General features: G+C 41.2%; 1 protein-coding gene across 2 annotated transcripts in view; it reads left to right on the forward strand.

Annotated features, from left to right (window-relative positions):
• Positions 1-4,194: 4,194 nt before the first annotated feature.
• ADAMTS6 (ADAM metallopeptidase with thrombospondin type 1 motif 6) overlaps positions 4,195-21,951 on the forward strand; it is a 152,146-nt gene continuing 134,389 nt past the window's right edge. The window contains exons 1-4 of one of the 2 annotated variants that reach the window (XM_042825954.1): positions 4,195-4,344; positions 9,049-9,415; positions 10,189-10,553; positions 18,282-18,450. In XM_042825954.1, coding sequence (XP_042681888.1) covers positions 9,319-9,415; positions 10,189-10,553; positions 18,282-18,450 — 631 coding nt within the window. In that variant the 5' untranslated portion in view covers positions 4,195-4,344; positions 9,049-9,318. Of the gene's footprint in view, positions 4,345-7,322; positions 7,395-9,048; positions 9,416-10,188; positions 10,554-18,281; positions 18,451-21,951 lie in introns of those variants that run through there. The other variant, XM_042825952.1, reaches the window with a different exon arrangement.

Raw genomic sequence — 21,951 nt, forward strand, 5'->3', positions numbered from 1 at the left:
CAGAGACAGGAGCAGCATACTGTCCAACTCTGGAGGAGCCTTTTAGTCCAATTTGAGGTAAGAGGTAGCCATAGTGAAGAGACAAGCAAACAAATGAGATGTCTGACAGATTTGTTCTAATTTTTCCCAGTCCTGACAAAGGAGTGGTGAGGAGTATTTTCTAATTCCTTCCATGGAATTTACCAGATCAAGAATGGTTCAGGATGTAAATTCTTCCAATTCAGTACAAGCTACATGACAGTAATAAACAGTAAGATTTCTAATGCTAGAATAACATCTAACAACCAGCTTGAGGAATGCACTGTTATGACTAGTCTTCTTACAAGCAGAATAACAGTTTTCAGTTTTGCAGAATGAGCAATTCATAGTTATGAATGATAAAAGTTTAATGTTGGATGGCTTTCTCTCCATCAGTGGAATGAATATTATATATAAAATCTCATGTCTTAAGTCATGGTACATGCTAAGCTATTGTCACTGCTGTAATAACTGCTGTAATCATTGCTATAATCATTGCAAAGGGCCCACAGATCATCTGTAAAGCTATCCCAGCAGGTAACAGATACTCTAGTAGCAGCTGTCTTCATCAGCCATCAAGTCACTGAGTGTGACGGTAGCTGGACTACGCTTCAGATTCTGACACAGAGTAGCTTACGTTTCTGTAAGCTACTAAAGTACAATGCCCAAACAAGAATGGTGCAAGCCAGATACCAGCAGTCCCACCACCAGTCTCATGGAAGCAACAGGAACAATTAGGCTGTTAAAACCATAGTCTCAGATATTTAAAAAATAAGAACAGGAGGAAGTTGTAAAAATCGAAAAGGCAATCACAAATAATTATAATATTGACTAAGCTCATCATGGACTCAATTGTCTGATTACTGAGCAATGGTGAGATTCTTTGACTGTTCTGGACAAGAGATTTTATGTATTTAACATGATTAATTTTATAATTTAGTATATCTGAACACTTCAAAATTTGCACTGCATAAGCACTTATTGCTAATAAGAAACTGTATCTTACCAATATGTTGGGTGGAATTTTGCACACTGTTTCTTACTTTGCAGTTAAGAATATGATTGACTGCCTTCCACTCACCTAAGCATTTCAAATAAAGTTCTCAAAGAGAACAAAAATGACAGATGAATCACGCTTGTTGTACAGGTGTCACTTTTCCTTTTATGTTGAATATTTAGAAATGATTTTTCTCTTCCCAAGCATTGCTGAAAAATTTCTAAATACAATAGGATATTACAGTTGAGTCTTCAGTGACCAGACAAATTGGAGAAAAGACATACTTTCAAGCATGCCCATTCAAAAGTATAGGGAATGAGAAACTCCTCTTGTAGAAGTACACTTGTACAAATACTTAAAAGCTTTCTTTTCTGTGTTTATTAGTTAACAGCAAGATTCCTGGAATCAGCCTCAAATACCTCTGAGTATGTCGAGCAATGTTAAATTGAAGTTTAATGTAAATATTATTTAAACAAAAAAGTGCTTGCCAATCTTATCAGTTGTTGACTGACATACTAAAGGATTCGAAGGCCTAAAGTAAAGTCAAGAGTGCTTAATGCTTTAGCTAACTACTTCCCTAGTCTGCAAAGACTAACAAGCAGGGTAAGACATGGAGTAGTACACTCTGTGCTCAATAAATCTGTAATCCTGTCCAGAGCTTCTGAGACACAGAATGGCAGTTCCTATCTCTGCTATTTTGTTGTTTCTACTTACAGCAAAGAAAAAAATATACAAAGAATCTGCATATGACTTTTTGTGCAAGTTTCTTGTTTAAAATGTTGCAAATCATTAGAAACATATGGGTATTATTCAGGCTGACAACACAAAAATAAAAGTCATCAAATAGACTCACTATTTTTATCTGAACCAGGTTCACTCAGGGAAAAGTGATTTTATGCAAAAAGGCTAAGTCAAACTATATTGGGAATTCTGTCAGAAATTCTAATTATAGATCGTCAGGAATTTTTTTAACTGGAGCCAAAGTTTTTCCTGGTAGTATACCAGTTTTGACAAAATTGCTATTGGAAACATTTCTTGAGCTCCAGCAGTGGGTGTAGGCAAGAAAATGGAGTTGTCTGGGACAGAAAATAAATAACTTGTTGGTCTGAGCAGGAGCTGAGCTTTGCAGAGCCCAAGTCTTTGCCTTGCTTGATTTAGAGCGAGGAGCTGAACCCATTGAAGTGCCCTGGCCAGACAGTGCTAAGCTATCTTTCTTTTTAGCTTGATGAGTATTTAATCGGTTGTATGCCATGGAGCAGCTCCAACCACAGACAGCCGATCTTCCACACCAGAATAACCCCAGCCTAGCTGTCAAGACCGCATTCTGTCTCTGGCTCGGCAGGACCTGAGCAGGTCTCCACATCCCACCAGGATACCACAACCATGAGGCAATCGGATCATGAGCGTCTTCCTGTTCAAAAGGTTATTTTTGGTCCGGGTATAGAATGGGGTAAAAGCCGTCCTTTCAAAAGGACAGACTGTGCGTTTGGCAGACCCTATGCCGAGCAGAGACCGTCACAAAGTCCGTTCGGAGAAATGGCCAACGTAGCTAAGGTATGCTTGCCCGCACCTGCCGCAGAGCGCGCAGTATGAACGCGATCGTCTTACAAATGAATTAGTTGCAGAAGGAGGAACTTACTCCAAGAAAAACCACTCCTCCGCTGCCAAGCTGACCAACACGCTTACACCGAGCGGCCGCCGCAGAGGCACGCCGCAGCCTCCGCAGGGTGGCGCCCTCTGCACGAGCACCTCCCGCGGACGCGCCTCGCCGCCGCACGGCGCTGCTTGCCGGAGGCGACCGGTGCGCGCTGCGCGACGCCGAGCTGCTCTTGCCCGAATCGCGGCTGCGTAAAGGCTGCAGCAGGGCCTCGTGAATGGGATGAAGGTAGCGGGACGCTTCGGCAGGACTGGGACAAACGCGAGTACTTTCCTAAGGGGTGGTGCTTACTCCGCTGAAGCTGCTGCTGACAGGAACGTCACCGGTTTACGTGCGGAAGTTAGAACGGGACCGCAGCGGCGCGTTACGTTCAAACAGAACTAAGTGCGCCGTGATTCTGACACCGTGCCGCTCCAGGACCGGCCTTCGGGCTGCCCTCCAGCCCTCGGACGCGCCCCGCAGCGGCTGCACTGTGGGACTTTTCCCGCGCGTTGGCAGCTCACCGGCACCCCCCCGCTGCCTCCGACACAGCACGGAGGAGCGCAGCGCTCGGGCAGTCCGCTAGCGGCAGCACGAAGCTGCTATGATCCGGGGCTCCGCGCTGCAAAAAAAGCCGCAGCGCTACGCGGGTGCCCTCGGCACGGCCTCCTCCCGTCCCAGCCCCCAGAGTCCCCGTTTCCCGAGCCGCCTCTCCGGCACCGTGCCCTCACAGCACACGAGAGCTGCTTTGTGATGAAATCCCCGGTAACGCCAGGGCCGAAGGCCGGCGGGAGGCCTCTGCCGGCTTCGCCCGCGCCTCACCGGACAGAGGAGCGGAGGAGGCTGCTCGGCCCGCCGCCAGCAACGCCCACCCGGGGCCCAGCCGGGCTCCCGCACACCGCGCCGCCCTACAGCACGGCAGGGGGAAACGATCGTTAAAGCCCCGTTCCTTTCCCCCTTCTGCGCGGTGGGCGCGCCGGCAACGCACGGCACCTCTTCCCCATCCCTCCCCACCACTTTGCGTTACCCCGACTGTACCCCTGCCCCCCCCCGCCGCCACGTGACGCGGCGCGCATGCGCGGCGCCGCCGCCGGGCCGGGGCACATCTGCAGGCTGACGTCAGCGTGCTCCGCGCCGTCCCCCGGGCGAGGCTGCCAAGGCTCCTGCTGCCGCCGCGCTCGGCTTGGCTGGGAGCCGGTAGCGAGAGGAGGTCTGGGGCTACTTCAACCAAATTTTCCTGAGTCCTTCCTGCTCTGCCTGCCTTCTCTCCCCCCCTCCGCTCTCCTCTCCTCTCTCTCTCTCTCTCTCTCTCTTCCCCCCCCCCCCTTTTCTCCCCCCCCTACTCAGATGATATTCACATGGTATTTCGCACAGAGGCGGCTGCTCGAGAGGAGGGCACCCACCCCCACCTCAATATAAGCCTGTTTTTCCTTCCTTCCTCCCCCCCTTCTCGTTGGAAAGACAAAATGTGCAGGGTGATAGGTGGGGTGAACTGATGGCATCCTCCCTGCTGCCCCGCCGGTCCGTTTCTTAAGAGCCCCTTTTGGGGAGGCGACAGAACGTGATTCTGTGGGCGCAGACACCCCGATGGTGGCTTGCTCAGAGGGGAAAAGCAGAGAGGGAAGCGGGACCCGTCCTGTGCAATCTCTATTGTTTGAAACTTACTTTGTATCAGAAAGTGAAGATGAGCACGGTAAGGAAGATTTCACGCTATTCGATGAACTTTTTCTTTTCTCGTGTCCCGAGCGGCGCTGCGTGCAGGGCTCGGGCGCGGGGGGAGTCGTCTCGCACCAGGCGAGGTGGATTGGAGCGATTTCAGAGAGAAACCTCTGAGAATGGGGGAAGGGGGTGCGAGGGCTTTTCGACCGAGAATAGCCGCGATTTGCACAGCACGGTCTGGAGCAGGGCAGCTTTGCTTGAGATTGTTCTGGCGTTACTACGAGATCGTTAGTTAGGAAGAAGAGGAGAAAAAGGGGGAAAAAAGAAAGAAAAAAAAAAAGACAGCCCCCGCCCGCAGGCGCAGCAGCCCCCGGGCCGCGCTCCCCGCGGCTGGCGGCAGCCGTCCCGCAGCCCGCCGAGCGCTGGCCGGGCTCGTCAGGAAGATGGAAGCGTGTGGTTTTGATTTACTCCGGGCCGCCGGGGACTCGCCAGACTCTTAACCCCGCGGAGCCGCGTTGCTGTCGGTGTGCGTCTGTCTGCGGGACGTGGTGCGGCGGGGGGAGGTGAGTGGGCTCCGGCCGTGGGTCGGCGGGTTCCGTGCTCGCGGGTTTCTCTCGTTGTGCGAGAGGGGAGAGAGCGAGTGAGAGGCAGTCAGACTCTTGTTTTTATTTGGGCTGCCGGTGCAACGCATCGGGCTGGGCGCCAAGTGTCTGGGTCACACGCGTTTTATCCAAATAGATCCAGCGCTGCTGTCTGGAAACGGGCTGCCGAAAGTTAACTTTAGGACCGGCTCCGCCGCAGCAGCCAGGCTCTTCCCTCCGCTCTCTGGGGAGGACGACTTTTTTTTTTTTTTTTTTTCTTTTCCTCTTTCCCCTCCTGAATCCTCTTTGAGCGATGTCTGTGAGCTCAGACGGCGCTGCTGTTTCCCGCTACGTTTTATTATTATTATTATTATTATTATTATTATTATTATTATTATTATTATTTTTTCTGAGGGGTCGGTGTGTGCGGCCGTTGCCCCCGTCCGTGTAACACGCGTGCATATGTGTGGGGCTGTGGTACAGACAGCTCTCGAGCCCGATGAGTTTTTTTCTTTTTCCTCGGCTTTTTTTCTTTCTCCCCTTTCCCTCCGGCACCGCGGTGACAGCGAGGCACCCCGCGCCTCACCTCGGCAGGCATCGGGCCCTGCTCTGCTATGAGGATGGGGCAGGAGGAGCCGTCCTTCCCTTTGTACGTCCCTTCCCCAGCCCCTTCCCCCCGAGGTCTGCGTGCCGCTATTCGCGCCCCGGAGCTCCCGGGGACGCTGCTAATCCCGGCTTTTGAAGCTGCGGAACGCTTCTCGCGGCCAGCCCTGGTACCTGTAATTGAATTGGTGTGACTGACTGCTGCCCGCCCTCCCCATCGCCCTGGCAACCGCTCGTAGCCCGGCGGGACGGCCGCCTTCGACCGCGCCTCGGCTCGGGCTCCCGGCCGCGGAGGGGCGGCTGGCACGGCGCGGCCCCGGCGCGGGGAGGGGGCCGCGGTCATCCCCGCTCCGCCCGCCGCGCCCCTCGGCCTGCTGGCCGCAGCACGAAGCGAAGTCGTTCCCCCCGCCCCCCACTACGTCCCCGCCGCTTTGCTTCTCTAATCCGGCGCCGTTGTTTCGGAGCTCCAGCGCTGCCGGGAGAGCTCGTGGCGCGGCTGCCGGCAGGGCTGTGGCTGTGTGGTGCGACAGCCCTGGGTCGCTCCTCTGTGGAGGTCCGGCAGCAGCTGTGTGGCGGTGCTCTGCACGCTCCCGGATGGCTCTCCCTCGGCCCTCCATCGGTCCAACGGAATGTTGAGGTGCCCGAGGCGGCTCACACCCTTCACCTGGGTGGTGTCGCCAGTGTGTCTGGTCAGACATGGCCACTTTGGCTGGACAGCATCCGGGAATGCACGCTCAGCCACAGAGTCCTCTTGCGCCTCATGGCCTTTCTTTTTCCTTTTGGATGTGTGCTGAGTTTCAGTGAGTAGGAGCCTCAAGGCTTAGTGGCAAGACTGCCTCTCTGTCACAAGTGCCTGCACAGACATCCTGGTGCACAGCACCACTTGTGTCACCAGCACTGTGAAACGCATCTTGCACTTCTTCCTGACAGAACTCCTACTGTTAAGCAGGAACAATAATTGGAAGTAAACTTTACAGAGCCATACATGCGCTTGTCATGGATGGATGTGTAGTGCAGCCATGGGGCAGAGGAAATGCTTCCTACTGTATGCTTAACGCTGACAAAATGAACCAGCCTGGACACAATGCAAGTGGAATGTGAACGTACATTGCATACGGAGGAAGGAATATATTACAGTTGAAAGGAAAAGGATAGAGATACTGGATGTAAGTGCTCTGTCTGGGGTTATTTGAGTACTTTATCATTTGTATCACAATTTCTTAAGCCAGACCATTTATACTGCTGCACCTGTTGTATTTGTACCAATGCATGAACTGGCTATAATGCGTTTGGAAAGGAGGCAGGAAGTTTCAGCAGAACTTTCAGTGAGCCTGATGTGAAATGAGATTTCCTGTGTGAGGATCAAGGCTTAGAATGTGATTCAGGGCCCTGAAAAGATTCCAGACTGAGGTGACGCTTGGATGTTGTCAAGGTTTAACGTGGGCTGGTGGTGACTAGATAATGGGCACCATTTTGTTTCCTCTATTCAGAGCTACTGAGCCCTGTGGGCGTTGCAGTTTCAGGAGATCTTAGTGCTAGTGTAATTTCTAATCAGCCTAACAGACTGAACGTGAGTTCCCCATTACTGTTTGTTGGCTAAGTAAAAGCTGTGAGGCAATGTTATCTCTATATATGGCAGTAATGAGCCATTACTGGACTAGTGTCCAGTTCTGATGTCTGTGCATGAAAAGAACTGCTGACAAATTGGAAAAGATTCAGAAAAAAGCTGCAGAATTAATTAGGCGTCTGGAAAATGCATTGGCAGAGTGAGGTAAACTGAATAGGTTGAACTGCTTATCAGAGAATATCAAGACGTTATTGTATTGGACTATAACTATCTATGCAAGGAGGAGAAAGCCCACTAGCAATCATGTAAAGCAAGATTCAGTGGAATTTGAAGGTGGGTGTTGTTATATTGGAAGTAAGTAAATACTCTTTATTATACTAGTGTAACTGAGGAGTATATGATTATTTCTATTCAGATCTTGAAAAAGGCTAAAATCTGTAATTAAGTATTAGCTCGGAAATGAAGGTTTTACGTGGAAGGTCAGATTAGAGATTTTATTAGTATCATCTAAGGCCTTGCCCTTTGTGAATGGCATCACTGAGTCAATTTGTTTCCTTGGGGGAAAAAAAAAATAAATTCTAGTCCAGACTGTGCTTGAAAAGTATCTTTTATTCCCCCTGGAAACCTGATTAAATGCTGAGTGCTCCCTTGAAAAAAATTTAAACTTGGGCACAGGAATGGTCAGGTTGTCCACGTTTATTGTTAGTAATTAGGTCCGTCTCCATTTGGCTAAGAAGTTTTCTGATATTCACTGTAATGTTAGTGAAGAGGATTTATGTGGTGTTGATTTTTCTCAAGTTGACATACAACTCTTTAAATTTTACGAATAATCCACTGACTGCAGGGGGTGTTATCTGTCTGAATGAGTTGTAAATCACTCCCATAATTTCAGAAAGGCAAATATGTCTGGTATACGTGTAAGTGACTGTGTATACTTGGAAATCTGTTTTTGAACATCTTCTCAGGTGTTCTCTTTCAATACTGCCTGCTTCTGTAGAGTTTGTTCTGTGTGCAAGTTTGTGGAGTGCTCAGGTGAGTTGGTTAGTAGCAGCTGACACGACACATTGTTATGTGGACAACAGTCCATGATACTGGACTGTTAGGTGTCTGCATGGACCTTCCATTTAATCCATATCAACAGCTATCAACACAGTTGCTTTTCAGTACTGTTGCAAAAGTGTTTGAAATGATGGCAGCGGTGTGTGGGAAGTTCAGTATTCTGTTGGTCTCATGACCTGCAAAATGAAAATAAAACGTATTCTACTACATCCAATTGTAGTTTTATATACTAAGCATTTTTGATAACAGATGTTGGAAATCTTAGGATGTAAGTGGTGAGGTTGTTTGTCTGATGCTAGAAATGTGCAGTTTTCCCATTTTAGTGAATGAAAATTCTGCCTGCATAAGCAGAACCAGGGCCCAAGTAGTAACAAAATTCATGCTGCAGAAAGATCGCATAACTGCACTCATAAGTATTAGCTCGGAAATGAAGGTTTTACATGGAAGGTCAGATTAGAGATTTTATTAATATCATCTAAGGCCTTGCCCTTTGTGAATGGCATCACTAAGTCAATTTGTTTCCTTGGGAATATAATACTGATTCTTTCCCAGGTTCTTCCTTTGTCTCCCAATGCTTTGAGTCTACTTATTTTCTGCTGAAATCAATTGGTATGGTGCACTGACTATATAGGTGGAACAAATCTGAACACCGTATTCTAGCAAAAAGAAACCTTAGTTTTATAATTCCTTCTATCTGTTCAACATGAAGCAGAATTGTGCGTCTTAAGCTGTATTGAACTACTTGTTCAAGGTTAATGGTAGTTCATGGTGGGTTTCTTTGTTGTCGTTTAAAATTGTGACCTTGGATCTTAAAGGTAGTAATGGTTGGTATATTTTGCATAATACATCACGGTAGCTCAATATTTTGCAGGGTATATCTATTTTAGTAGAAAAATTTTAACTTGACTAATTTTGCTTTGTTTTTCAGGAAAAGAAATGGAGCAAGTTCAGTAGCTATCCACTCTAACATCTTAATGATATCTTAAGGAATCTTACAGTGCTTATTTTGAATTGAGAAAATGACTGCAGATATAGAAGAAAGTTGTTGGAAAGGAATACCTGTCAAAAAGTGGAACTTCCAATAGTATAAGATAAATATACTTGTTATGGTGCAATTCTGGAGTGGAGTTAACCCTATAGCACACAGGTAGCCCTCCAAGGAGAGAGAGGAAAAAAAAGCTTTCTGTTTTTCTAAATTATGGAAATTTTTTGGAAGACGTGGACATGGATTCTGAGCCTAGTCATGGTTTCATCGGAATTTCACAGTGACAGCAGGCTTTCATACAGTTCTCAAGGTAGGAGCCTGACCTCTACAGATAACAAGAATAATCAATTTTTACATTTGGGAAATATTTTCAAAGCCGTGGTTATATTATTAATGAGATCATGTATGCTGCAGTCCTAGTTTGATCATGATTCATTGCCTTGAATGTTTGATTACATTGATTTAATTGTTTGTTTTTTTTTCTTTTCCTTGGTTTAATTGTACAAAAACCTTACAAATTGAATTGGTAAAATGTTGTATTTTTTAATACTTCATAATAGTTTAAAGGCTTACCATATGGTCATTCACATGTTTTTAAGCTAGGAAGTAAGGATCTAATCATTAATCCATTAGCATTTATAGACTTTTGATGGCAAGAAGAGTCATTTAGATATTTTGCAATATAATACTTTACTACTGTGCAGGTGAATGCAATAGCTTTTGTCTTTGACTGATATCATTAGAAAGAATATGTGCTTCTAGGTAGAGTTTAGCGCCATGTTTTCCTGTTTTATGTGAATAGGACAAGGTATGTTATTCAAAATGTTGTGGTTTTTTTTTTTTTTTTTTTTCCTGTGATATCTGATTATTAGGAAAGAGAACACATTTTTTACATAGAGAGAAAGAAAAGAGCGTTTTCTTTTCTTTAGTAAAACTCTGCACTTTGTGTTTACCTGGTAATAACTTTTACTCATGCGGATGATGGGATTTAGCCAGTTGTGGTTTATGTTTACTACTTGTTGTTTCTTGTTATATTCTCTTCTATGCACGCTCCCTGGACTGTCTCGCCTTGTGATTACAAAGAGGAATTCCTGTCTTACCTTGAACACTACCAGCTAACAATCCCAATAAGGGTTGATCAAAATGGAGCCTTCCTCAGCTTTACTGTGAAAAATGTTAAACCCTCAAGAAGGAGAAGGAGCATAGACCCTTATGATCAAGAACTGGCAGCATCTAAATTATTTTTTAAACTTTCTGCCTATGGCAAGCACTTTCATTTAAACCTGACTCTCAATACAGATTTGGTGTCCAGACATTTTACAGTGGAATACTGGGGAAAAGATGGTCCTCAGTGGAAGCATGATTTTTTAGACCACTGTCATTACACGGGATATTTGCAAGACCAGCACACTACAACTAAAGTGGCTGTAAGCAACTGCAATGGTCTGGTAAGTGCACGTTGGATGTTCTAGAATAATAGTGCGTTTACCCCTTTTAAAATACAGAAGGACTTAATTGGCATATCTTTTCAGTTTTTTTGAGTTCCTGTGAGGAGCAAACAGACAGAAGTGGCAACAAGCCTGTAAAATCCGATCCGGTCCTAGGGAAAAGTAGTCATCGGTTTAATTGTAATTGTAATAAGCTTAACTGTAAGTACTAGGACCCAATTTTGTAGCCCTTTAGCAGACAGTACCTTAAGTGTTTGCAGTGTCTGCACTGGGGCTGCAATATTAGGTCTGTTGTGGGATCATTACAGGTTATCAAAATGTTGCAGACTTGAGGAGGGAGAGGGTAGCAGTTGTTCCTTTAGGATGCTGGATCTGTTCAGTGAGATGCTGATTGAACTGTGTGCTTCATTGATTTTTTTTTTTTTTTTGAGAATTAGGGTTTACCTATTTTGACAAGGAGGAGGAGTTTCTTTGTATGGAAGTCATTGTTGCTATAAATTCAGAAAAGTAGATTATCTGCAAGTATCAGCCTTTCTAAAAGTATTGTGTCATAAAAATTTGCATTCAGTGCCGGGTTAGAAATTTTGTTCTCAGATTTTACTCTTCTCTTGATCACGACAGTAGTATTTGCATGGTGCAGAAGCTTTTCTTCACAACAGAAATTAGAAAACAAAAAAAACCCTAAAAACTTACTGCTATCAAGTAGTAAAATACTTAAGTAAAAGAGCATAACTAGGAAGTACTAAATCAAGATCTCAGTAATTCCTTTAGTAAAAATATACACTGCAGTTACTCACTCAGTTTTTATATAGCGAAACATTGGTACATCTTGTTAAGAGTAAGCAGATCTAAACAGTTGGTAAACGAGGGGAAAAAGAGAAAAGGCTACAACCTTGCTGAACTGTTTCCTTTTTAACCTTTACAAGTGCCTGAGAGCTATGAGAATGTTTTTTTGTAGACAAAACTCTGCTATTTGGGATCTAGACAGTACTAGGGACAGCACGCGTAGTTGGCTGTTAAGTATTTTGTCTTGGTTAACCTGGATTAGTCTTGAGTTGAATAGATTACTCTAGTTGAATTGAGATTTATAGAGATGAGTGAGCGCTTCTGAAGAAACATAGTTAAAATGTAGCTCTCCTTAATGTGTTATCAGAGTTTTTTTAATGCAGCTTATAGGTCTGAATTCAGTACCATAATTTAATTCAGTTTCGTAGTTCCCATGTAATAATGCTGATGACACAGTTGTTTGAACTTCTGTTGCTAATGTAGTGGATTAATTTGTATTTTAGTTCTTTTCAGCTAAAAATACTTTGAAGAGAAAATTGCTCCTTTCAGAATTTACTTTTTATTAAAAAAAAAAAATTCTGAAAAAAAAAAAAGGTCTGCATGCCTTGATCTCCAGCATTTCTACCCATTGAGAGACATACTGGTTGGCCTCAGTGGAGCCATCTATCAGTTTCACGTTTTCCTTGTCCTCAACAATGCTACTTGGCTGCTGTGAAGCTATATGTTGTTCCATGGTTTTATGTTAACTGTGCTTGCAAGTTAATTTCAATGAGGAGTGCTGTTTAGTTTTCACCTTCAGTGCCTATAGCTGTCATCAACTTTTTAGCGTTTCCTCCTGGTATACCTACTTTGTATTAAGGCAGACTCAGATCTTTGGGCACACCATGATTGGGACTTTTGAGTTCTCCGTGGTCATGCTTCTTGGGACTGTGAGTGTTAGATTGGGCCATATGCAATTGAGGTTTTTGTCATGCTCCAGAAGCAACAGTGGTCCCATAAGGCTTTCTTTCAAAGGAGGAGGAATCCCTCAAGCAGGTGCAGTGGTTGGCTGGACTCAATGTGATCTTCTGCTGTAAAAAGCTTCCCTGTCATTGTGTTGACAGTGTGTACTAGGGGCATGGCTTATAGGAATTACCACTAGATTCAGGTAAATCCATCAGTTATTTTAAAATGATTTCTACTGGCAAATATCTTGTTCTAACCAGCTGCTTTATAACATGTTTAATAAAGCAAGTGGCACTTCAAATATTCAGGACACTATTGTTTGTTTTAGAGTTAATGATATTTGAGCAAATGTTGTGTTCAAGGCATTTGTTGCATTTTTTTTAGTCTTATTTTTGATGTATAAGAGACTGACAGTTATGTTCTGCATAGTTTTTGATTAGAATCTGTCCAAAAGGCAGTAATTTTAAGTTACTTGTAACTCTAAAACAAGTAATAGTCTTAAATGACGAGTGCTGCTCATCAGCAGAATTTAAGTATTGTGTTTATTTTGCTTCCCTGCTAGGTTTCAGTATTGCCAGAGGAGTCAAATTTCAGGGTGAGCAAGTGAGACCATGGTTTAATTAATGTAAGTTGTATGACTTTGTAGAGTACCAGTGCAAGTAGGGCTTTCTGTGTTGGGTGTTGGATGTAAGTCAATGGGGCTGAGACAGTAGTAGCTGAGGAACTGCTTAAGCTGAGTATGTAATCCTAAAGGAAGTGAAATTAGAAAGTGTGGTAGATGGACTAAATAGAGAATTTCACCTTACAGAAAAGAGGTTTGTCCGATTCCAAGAGCAGCAAGTCTTGAAGAAAATTTCTGGATTGAGAAACAGTGAAATTTAGCAGAAGTGAAACTCGGACTTTTCTTCGCCTTCTAGATTTAAGCCAGTAACTGAGTGCCCAGACAAGTCTTCCACAGCAGTGGGTTTTCTCCTTTTGATCTGACAAGCTCAATAGAGGGAAGTACTTCAAAATGTTTAGAAAGTAGTGATTGTTAGGAAAGTGAATTAGAGATTAAATATCTTTTTGTATCTACAATATTCCTAAGGAAATATTTAATGTAAGGTGCCAAATTTTTCAATGGCACACAAAGTTCCATTCACGAAATAATATTTGTCCTAGGTAGAACAGATGTCTCCAAGTAGATAAGAGAAAGAAGGGCCAAGAGCTGTCTAAAAGCATGATCTTACATAGTCAGCAGACTTCATGTTTGTTTGATTTATTTCAAAATCAGGATATGGATAAATACCCTGGTAAATCTTCATATTTTTAAATAAGCTTGCTTGAAAGCTGGTTCTATCATAAACAAAACATCTAAATTTGTAGATCATAAATTGCATATAGCAATATTTTTGAATCATATATAAATGCATAATTTACAAGGTAATTTAAAAGGTCAGAGGTGTCAAAAAAGATTAATATTCTAGGCTGCTGTCTATTGAGTTCTTCTCAGTGCAGCTCTGTAATTGCCTAGTTTTAAAATGTCTTGCTAGGTCCCATGATGTATTGTCTCAGGCCAGATCACTGTTGTTTCATCCTAAAGCACATGCAAAGGGAGTGCAGCCTTTTTCCGACAATATAAAGCTACATTGAAGTGTACAGCCAGCTGTAGACTTGCTGAACAACCCTGAAAGTTTTTTAGGAGTTATATTTTCTTCTACTTTGTGTTTTTAATATTAAATTATATCAATATTAAATTATTAAATTACATTAATATTTAATATATGTATATTTAATATAATATCTGGAAAGGTTGAAAACAGGCAGAAATTTGAAAAAAGTAGCTCTTCGAATGTGGAAGAAGCTTTTTCTTTTCTTTTGTTTTTAGCTGATGTTAACTGTTACTTCTGTAGCTGATGGACATCCCCTGTCTGAACTTAGGTGAGGCCCCATCTAGGCAGTCTGACACAAACAGATTCCTTTTTACAACTTCAGGGGAACTCCACATGGATTCACAGATTTGTCTGAGCATGTCAAACTGCTGGATCCAGACCTTATATATGTTAGCAGGAGTTGGCAATCTGTGGTGGAGTTGGGTAACATAGGACCTCAAACAATCTGTTTTAGATAATAGCCTTGAGAATGCTTCTTACAGTAACTTACTTGGGGCATACGTTATTTCTTAAATCCATGGTATTTTCTCACAACCTTTTTCTGGTCATTCCTTAATGATATTTCTTGCATTTTGGAACAGAAGTTTAATTCACAAACTGCTTTTAAGTGCTATGGCAAAGCTGAAAAGAACAAACAAAAACAAGCAAAAAAGTCCAACTCTGCCAACACAATTTCTTTTAATGCTTCAATACATGTAATTCCTTTTGATGCTTCATAAGTCTTTATTTCAGTCCTTCTTTTCAACTGAAATGTTGTTTTGCTCAAACAAAAGATGATAAGCCAGAAAGAAGATTTAGGATGTTGTTTAGGATAGAATAGTGTAACTCCGTCTATTTATTAATAGTGCGTTATGGAATGCATATAGAGTGGAATCATCTCTAGCCATATGCATTTTCTAAACTCAAAATAAATACTGGCATTCACTGGAATGGGTATTTCTTACTTGCAGATTTACAAACATTTCTTAAAATTCACTCACATTAAACTGATGCAAATGGTGTTGTTGAATTAATAGTGGAATAACAATTGGGCTAGCAAGGGAAGTTAAGATATGCTATGTATGCAGGGCTTATGTGAAGTGCATTTGCAGCTATATGCAGGGCAAGTGATTTTCCAGTGTGATTGTGTCACTTAGCTAGCTGCAGCAACTGACTGCATGTGTATTCTGATTATCTGCTAGCAGGTGTAAGTTAAAATTTATTTGCAATTCCTTGGGCAAAATAACACTTATATTTGTATCTTTAAACCCAGAATAATGTTTGAGCAACTGAGATGAGATAATGATTTGACATAGGAAATTTGGTGATACTCGCCTTGCCTTTTTCACTGCTTGTACCTAAAGGAACTGCAGTTGTAATTTTGCATTATTTTGTAATAGATTTTGCTTCTCTTAAAACACAATCTGCTTAGAAAATTAGTACTGCTATTAGTGTTGTATATGTCATATGAAATTACTTGCTCCCTCTTTTGTCATCTCACCACTTTAAAGCTTATTTACCCAGACAGACTCAAGTACAGTTAAAGACCTCTCTCTGTTGCAAAGACAGCGCCATGGCTTGAATGGTACCCCTGTCTCCTCAGACCTGGCACAAAGCACACAGCCTGATGGTGTTGGCTAGAAAGACTGCAGGACTCTATTTTCTGATGGGAATATAATACCAGAGCTTATAGTGGCTCAGGATTCACTTGAACCCAGATGTCTGACAGCCTGGCTGGATGCAGTCCAGATTATCAAGGCTCTTTCTACACATCTGGCAAACCTAGTTACATTTTGGTTTATATTTTCAAGGTTGCTTAAGCAGCCATTAAGTGACCTATTTTCTTAGTAATATTGTAGATTCCAAATATCAAGGCATTATGAAAAAATTTGGTGTCCAGGTGTATACAGGCCCTGATGTTAGTTCTTGAGTAAATATTTGAGCTCATAATGAAAAATACCACTGAAGAGGAACACTTAATGCTGTAGTCACTATTGGCACTAAAAAGCATGTAATTGAAAACTGAATTGTGTTCATGCATATATTTTTAAAATATATGATGGGATTATGTTGTTAAAACACAGTTCTTTCTGAAGTGTTATGCAGGCATTTTTATTCTATAAGGTCTGTGCTGTTACTGAATTCTGGTTATTCCAGAAGTGAAGAACAGCAGAGAGCTGATGTACAAAACAGCAACAGAAAAGGTCTGACCAAAAGTACAGTGATCTTAGAAACAGATTTGGGATACTTGGATCATCTATAGAGCAAGTGGTCTTACAGGTTACCCTGGAGGTGTCAATGGAGAAAAAAAAAAACCAAACCCTTTAAAGCAACAACAAAAAACTTCTGGAAGCGATAGGGTGATTTTTACATGCTTTTAGAAGTACTCTGAAATAACCTTACTGCACATTGCACTGTTAGGAGTGTTCAAATAACGTTAATGTAAATGCATGTTAGCATGGTTTGCTGGTGATACGAAACTGGGAGGGGTGGCTCACACATCAGAAGGCCATTTGGCAGGACCTGCACCAAGTGGAGTGTTGGGCAGGGAGGAATCTGATAAGATTTAGCAAAAGCAAACATGGAATCATGCATCTGGGGAGGAATAACTGCACGCATCAGTAGGGGTAGGGGCTGACCTGCTGGAGCTCTACAGAGAAGGACCTGGAGGTCCTGGTGAACCAGATTGGCCTTGAACCAGCAGCAGTTCTATGATTCTGTGATAAGGCCAGTGGTATACTGTGCATTAAAAAGATTGTGTCCAGCATGCTGGGGGAGGTGATCCTCCTCCTCTGTTCTGCCCTGATGAGGCCCACATCTGGAGTACTGTGTCCAGTTCTGGGCTTCCCAATTTATAAAAGACAGGGGTCTCCTAGAAGGAATCCAGTGGAGGGCCACAAAGATGACTGAGGGCCTGGAGCATCTCCTGTATGATGAAAGGCTAAGTAACCTGGGTTTGTTCAGCCTGGCGATCTGATAAATGTTTATAAATATCTAGTGGGAGGTAGGAGACAAATGGATCAGGCCAGGCTCTTCTCAGGGGTGTGTAGCAATAGAACAAAGGAGTAGTGGCCTGAAACTTGAACACTGCAAGTTCCATACATACATGCAGAAGAACTTCTTTATAGTAAGGGTGACAGAGAGCTGGAGCAGGTTGCCCATAGAGGTTGCGGAGTCTCCTTCTATGGAGATATTCACGGTCCATCTGGACACTGACCTGCGCAACCTATTGTAGGATACCTGCTTTAGCAGAGGGGTGGACTCGCTGATCTCTTGAGGTCCCTTTCAACCCTGCAATTCTGTGATTCTGGGAACAGTCTTCACAGTGGCTTTAATGGTATCTCCATTGATTTGATCAAATCAGAATATGAACGCAGAATTTAGAATTTCCACTGAAACTACTGATCAGTAGTTGTTTCTACTATAATAGAAAAGTTATACATTCAGAATTTCCTAGGTAGAAATACTGAATTTTTTTAGTTAGAGACTATAAGTGTAGGAGTCTCTGTTGGGCTTATTCTTCAATGTTTGTGTACCCTAAATGATCCCCAAACTGGATTTTTTGCTAAAGTTTAGTTTTAGTCTCTGAAGATTCAGGCAGTTACATAGTTGGCTTGAAATTTCCCTTTTCTTCCATCAACCACTTTCCTGGTTAGAAGAAACTGAATTCACAAATATGAGAGTTATGAGAATAGAATATCTGCCATTCTGCCCTGTAGTGTGAAGGGAAAGAAGTGCATTTGCAGCAAGAGAATAAGGTTCAGTGCATGGTCTGCATCAGCTTGGATCTACCAGAGGTTTGTGGTGCGATGTGTATAAGTGCTTTGTAGATCATGTAGTCTAAGGTAATTGATATTAACAGAACTTGGCATATGAATGTAAAATGCCAAAATTTTTCTCAAAATAGTACTTCCTAAAATTAATATTCCATGCAGTTTTTACTTTATTAAGCATTTACTAATGTGGCATCATAGAGGAACATTGAGCTCACTTGCCCTTTGGGCAAGATGGTTTTGGCTTGGTGTTACTTCAATGGCTCTCAATTATGTGGTTTTGGAAAAAAAGTCTTTGAACAGTTTATCTGTCCTGTACTGAGAATCTGTCTTGCTTTGTTACCACACTCACTAAAAAAAGGTAGGGATGAATTCCAGAAGTAAAGCAATGCTATTTTGTTCTTTCTGTATTGTATTGCTTGTAGGCATTTACCTCTCCTTCCAACTAAAGACTCCGAAAATTAACTGAATCATGCATTTTATGTTGACTTATTTCTTAAAAGAAATAAAGGATTGTCAAATGTTACTTAATTTTAAGGTTTTAAACATAGATTTATCTTGTCTTGCAAATTTTCCTTTTTTTTCTTTTTAAGCATGGAGTTATTGCTACAGAAGATGAAGAGTATTTCATTGAGCCTTTAAAGAATATAACAGCTAATTCAAGTAACTTCAGTTACGAGAATGGTCATCCCCATGTCATATACAAAAAGTCTACCATGCGCCAGCAACTTCTGTATGATCATAGTCGCTGTGGAGTTTCAGGTAAATGAATATGAGTATCAGTGGTGTTATCATAGCTTCAAAAATTTATTTAGCCTTCCTTGGTTCACAGGTAAGGTACTATATACAGTGTAAAGTAAGAAGACTCCTTTTGGGTGATACAGTATGCCCTGTTATAAAGTTGCTTCACATCAAGATTCCCATCCAGAATATAGTGTCATTTTACAAATAAAGCACTGGGAGTAAGTCTTGTTTTATTTCTTTGTGTACAGTGGTATTAATGATCACTGACTTTCTCAAAATGTACTTCTCAGCAGGATAGCATGACTTCAGTGACTACGTGTTATAGGTCAGTGTGTAGCATGTGTTTCATGTCATTTGAGGAAACTCTATGTATAGTGAATATGTTACAACTATGATTATGAGTATACCTGAAGCTGGAGTCTGTATCTTCTTCGTTCTTAGGGGTTTATGATTTAGAGTTTTTAAACTCGTAGTGTTTGGGTCAGTGGGTTGGTGTTATTCTGTAGTAGTTGAGTATGTGGCTAACAGGAATGATTGTATGATTTTGATTGAAGGGTATTTTTCTTACAAAGCACAGTTTTAACATCTACAGAAACACTCTTTAAGTACTATTAATTTTGAAATGGTTTGCTTAAACTGTAACGGAAACTTAATTTCTTGAGAACAGCTTGGAGTAAATGATCGGTTGTTTTAGGTTTACAGCACTAGGATAGTGTATTTCTACATAAGAGGAAAAATGTTTTAGCTTTATTGCTTACCTTTTTTTTTTGTTTTTAAAAGTACTGTCCCAGACAGTAGTGTTCCATGAGATTCAGTGCACAGGGAAAGCTGGCAAATTCCTTAAAAATGAAAAGAATATAACTTTTTCTTTTTTTAATGCAACTTCTTTCATCTTCTTTTGGAAATTTTAACCTTGCTGGTTTATTAAACTGACAGCAAGTGTTGTCGGAAAGGGTCATCTTTGTGGAAGTTTCCTGAGTAGTCCAGCTAACTGTCAAGTGCATGTCAAACTTTGTATGCTGCTTCTGTTTTAGTTTAGGAAGCATTATTTCACGTGCATGCTTTATTATGAAACAATTCTGATGACTACTATGTGCTGATTGTAAAATAAGAACACTAATGTATGTAGATGCTCCAGTTTATGCATTTTGTAGTAAACATCTGTGTAGCATCTAACTTTTTATTTCATTTTGTAGGGAGTGCTGTCACCCAAATCTGTTGAAATAAGTGGAAGGGATTGCTAAGTGTACTACAGTTCATCTTTTACCATTAGGATTTATATAGAAAAAGAAAGGATATTGACAGCAGTCAGATCTTACCTTCTGTTAATGCTTGGGAGGTCATTTCTCCTCAAAGTGAAGGTGAAGTAGTGGCAGGTAGTTTAGTTTTGCTTTGTCTAACTCTGACAGTACCTGTGCTATGGATCATAAGTTGATCAGAGCTTTGCATGAGGTTTTTGTTTTAAAACATCCAGTAATCCTTAGCATCTGTACCTCTTTTTTCTTTTTTTTCCCTCCATATTTGCTGCTGCCATTATCCTTGGAGAAGCTGTTCTGCTATTCCTGAGTTTTCAGATTTATCACAACCTGAGAACAGTAAAATACAAAATCATTTTGCAATTCTGACACTTCTCATGCTCATTTACTTCACTTCATTCTCTTCTTGCTGGTGTGTAGACTGTTTTAACTCAGTGAAAACTTCTGACAAGCTTTGTTCTCCCCAGTACTGCAAGATCGTACCTTTTCAGATTACATGCTGTTTTAAATGCTGTTTGTCTGACTACCAAACCTTTTAAACTTATTTTCCAAGCACTGTTTAAACCCATTTTTCCCGTAAGGGCTTGGCATTTTGAGCATCCCCAGAGTATCAATGAAACAAAAATTGTTTTTTGGTTTCCCAGCTTTCAGATATTAGAAATAAAGACAGGTAATAACTCTTGGAAGTTGAGAACTCTCCAATTCTATGTTAAACAACAACAACAAAACTTAAATGCAGATTTAATAAAATGATAACTGCATCTTTGGAAGAATACCTTTCATTTTGTCTGAAAAACTGATTTTGGTTTTACCTTCAGAATGCTATTGCCAATATAGTACACTGGGAGGAATATGGTTGTGCAGAAGTGCCACTATTCACATTCTGTTCTGTGAAGTTTCTACCACTGTAAACTATACCTAAGTTTACCGTGTATCTGTTCTGTACTGAGAAAGCAGTGCAGATTGTATTTTTATTTTGGTGAACAGATGAGCAGAATTTGTTGGACTGCTTCTTATTATGTAATAGAATTTCAGTGATTAGTACAAAAGAAAAGCTGGGAAGATTAGAATGAAAATACTTCTCTATTTCACAGTAGCTCATTTTCAGGTAAAAATATGTGTTTGAATTGTGGCTGATTCACATAACCTAAATTTGATTTTTAATCAGTTAGACATGAGAATGTTTTAAAAAAAGTTAAATAATATTTCATGTATATATTGTCAACAAGTTAATTGTTTTAGTAAATACAGTTGAAATCATTAAGGCCTTGCTAAGAAATTGATTAAATTCAACTTGCCTCAGAGGGATTTGAGGTCACTGGATTATGCTTTGCAGGGTCAGCCTGTAGAAGAGTTACTATTATTATTATTTTTTAAAATTCTTCCATCCAAACTAGTATTGCCATCTAGTTGGATTTTCAAAGAAAAGGCATCTTAAAGCTGTGGAGTAGGCAGGTATAATGCCAAGTGGTATTTGTTTTATAGCTTTGATTTATGATGTAAATATTTAGATGACATGCTAACGGTGCTCATTATTAGTTTTGCAATTAAAAATATATTATGAACTGTTCTGTTGTGTTCTTGTTTGTCTGCATAACTTATTGAAATATTTATTTTTCCTTATGTCTAGTAGTGTGTATTATGTTGAAGTGTGAAATACTTTTAATAGTTCTTTAAAAAAAAATTATTATTTTTTTATAATTCTATTCTAAGAATATATATATATAATTAAATATTTATAATTCAATTCTAAGAAATAGCTTTTCTGCAGATCAGCCATGTGCTTCTATTTTTGTCTGGAATTGAAATTCTGTTTTCTTGGAAGTATGAATAAAATTTCTTTACCTTTGTTTTGGCTACAATAATTTTAAAAAAAAATAAAAATCACAAAACAACCAAAGGAAAATGTGTATTTACAGACTGGGTATGATTGAGAAACAATAAAAATGTGAAATCTCTGAAGTGGCAGATTATTTAGGGATAGTACTACTACATGCTGCCTCTTGTCACGATTTTATTCATGCCAAATCCTACAGTCAGCACATTCTAAAATGAAAAAATGCTTATATATGCATTAAATGGGGTTGCTTAATATTAAGAAAAAGCTGTATGTAATTTTTCACCTATGTAAGATGCAATTGTGAAAATATTAAAATAGTTTGCAGTTGTGGATTTTAGATCACCTTTGGTTTGTTTTTGCGTGTTATGTTCTTTCATCTCTGCTTCTTTCTCCTATCTAGTACCTTTGAAGATGAAGACTTAA

This window comes from Centrocercus urophasianus, unplaced genomic scaffold (assembly GCF_019232065.1).
Source record: "Centrocercus urophasianus isolate 14NV4802_14NV808 unplaced genomic scaffold, USGS_Curo_1.0 seq_25, whole genome shotgun sequence".
In the NCBI taxonomy this organism is placed as follows: domain Eukaryota; kingdom Metazoa; phylum Chordata; class Aves; order Galliformes; family Phasianidae; genus Centrocercus; species Centrocercus urophasianus.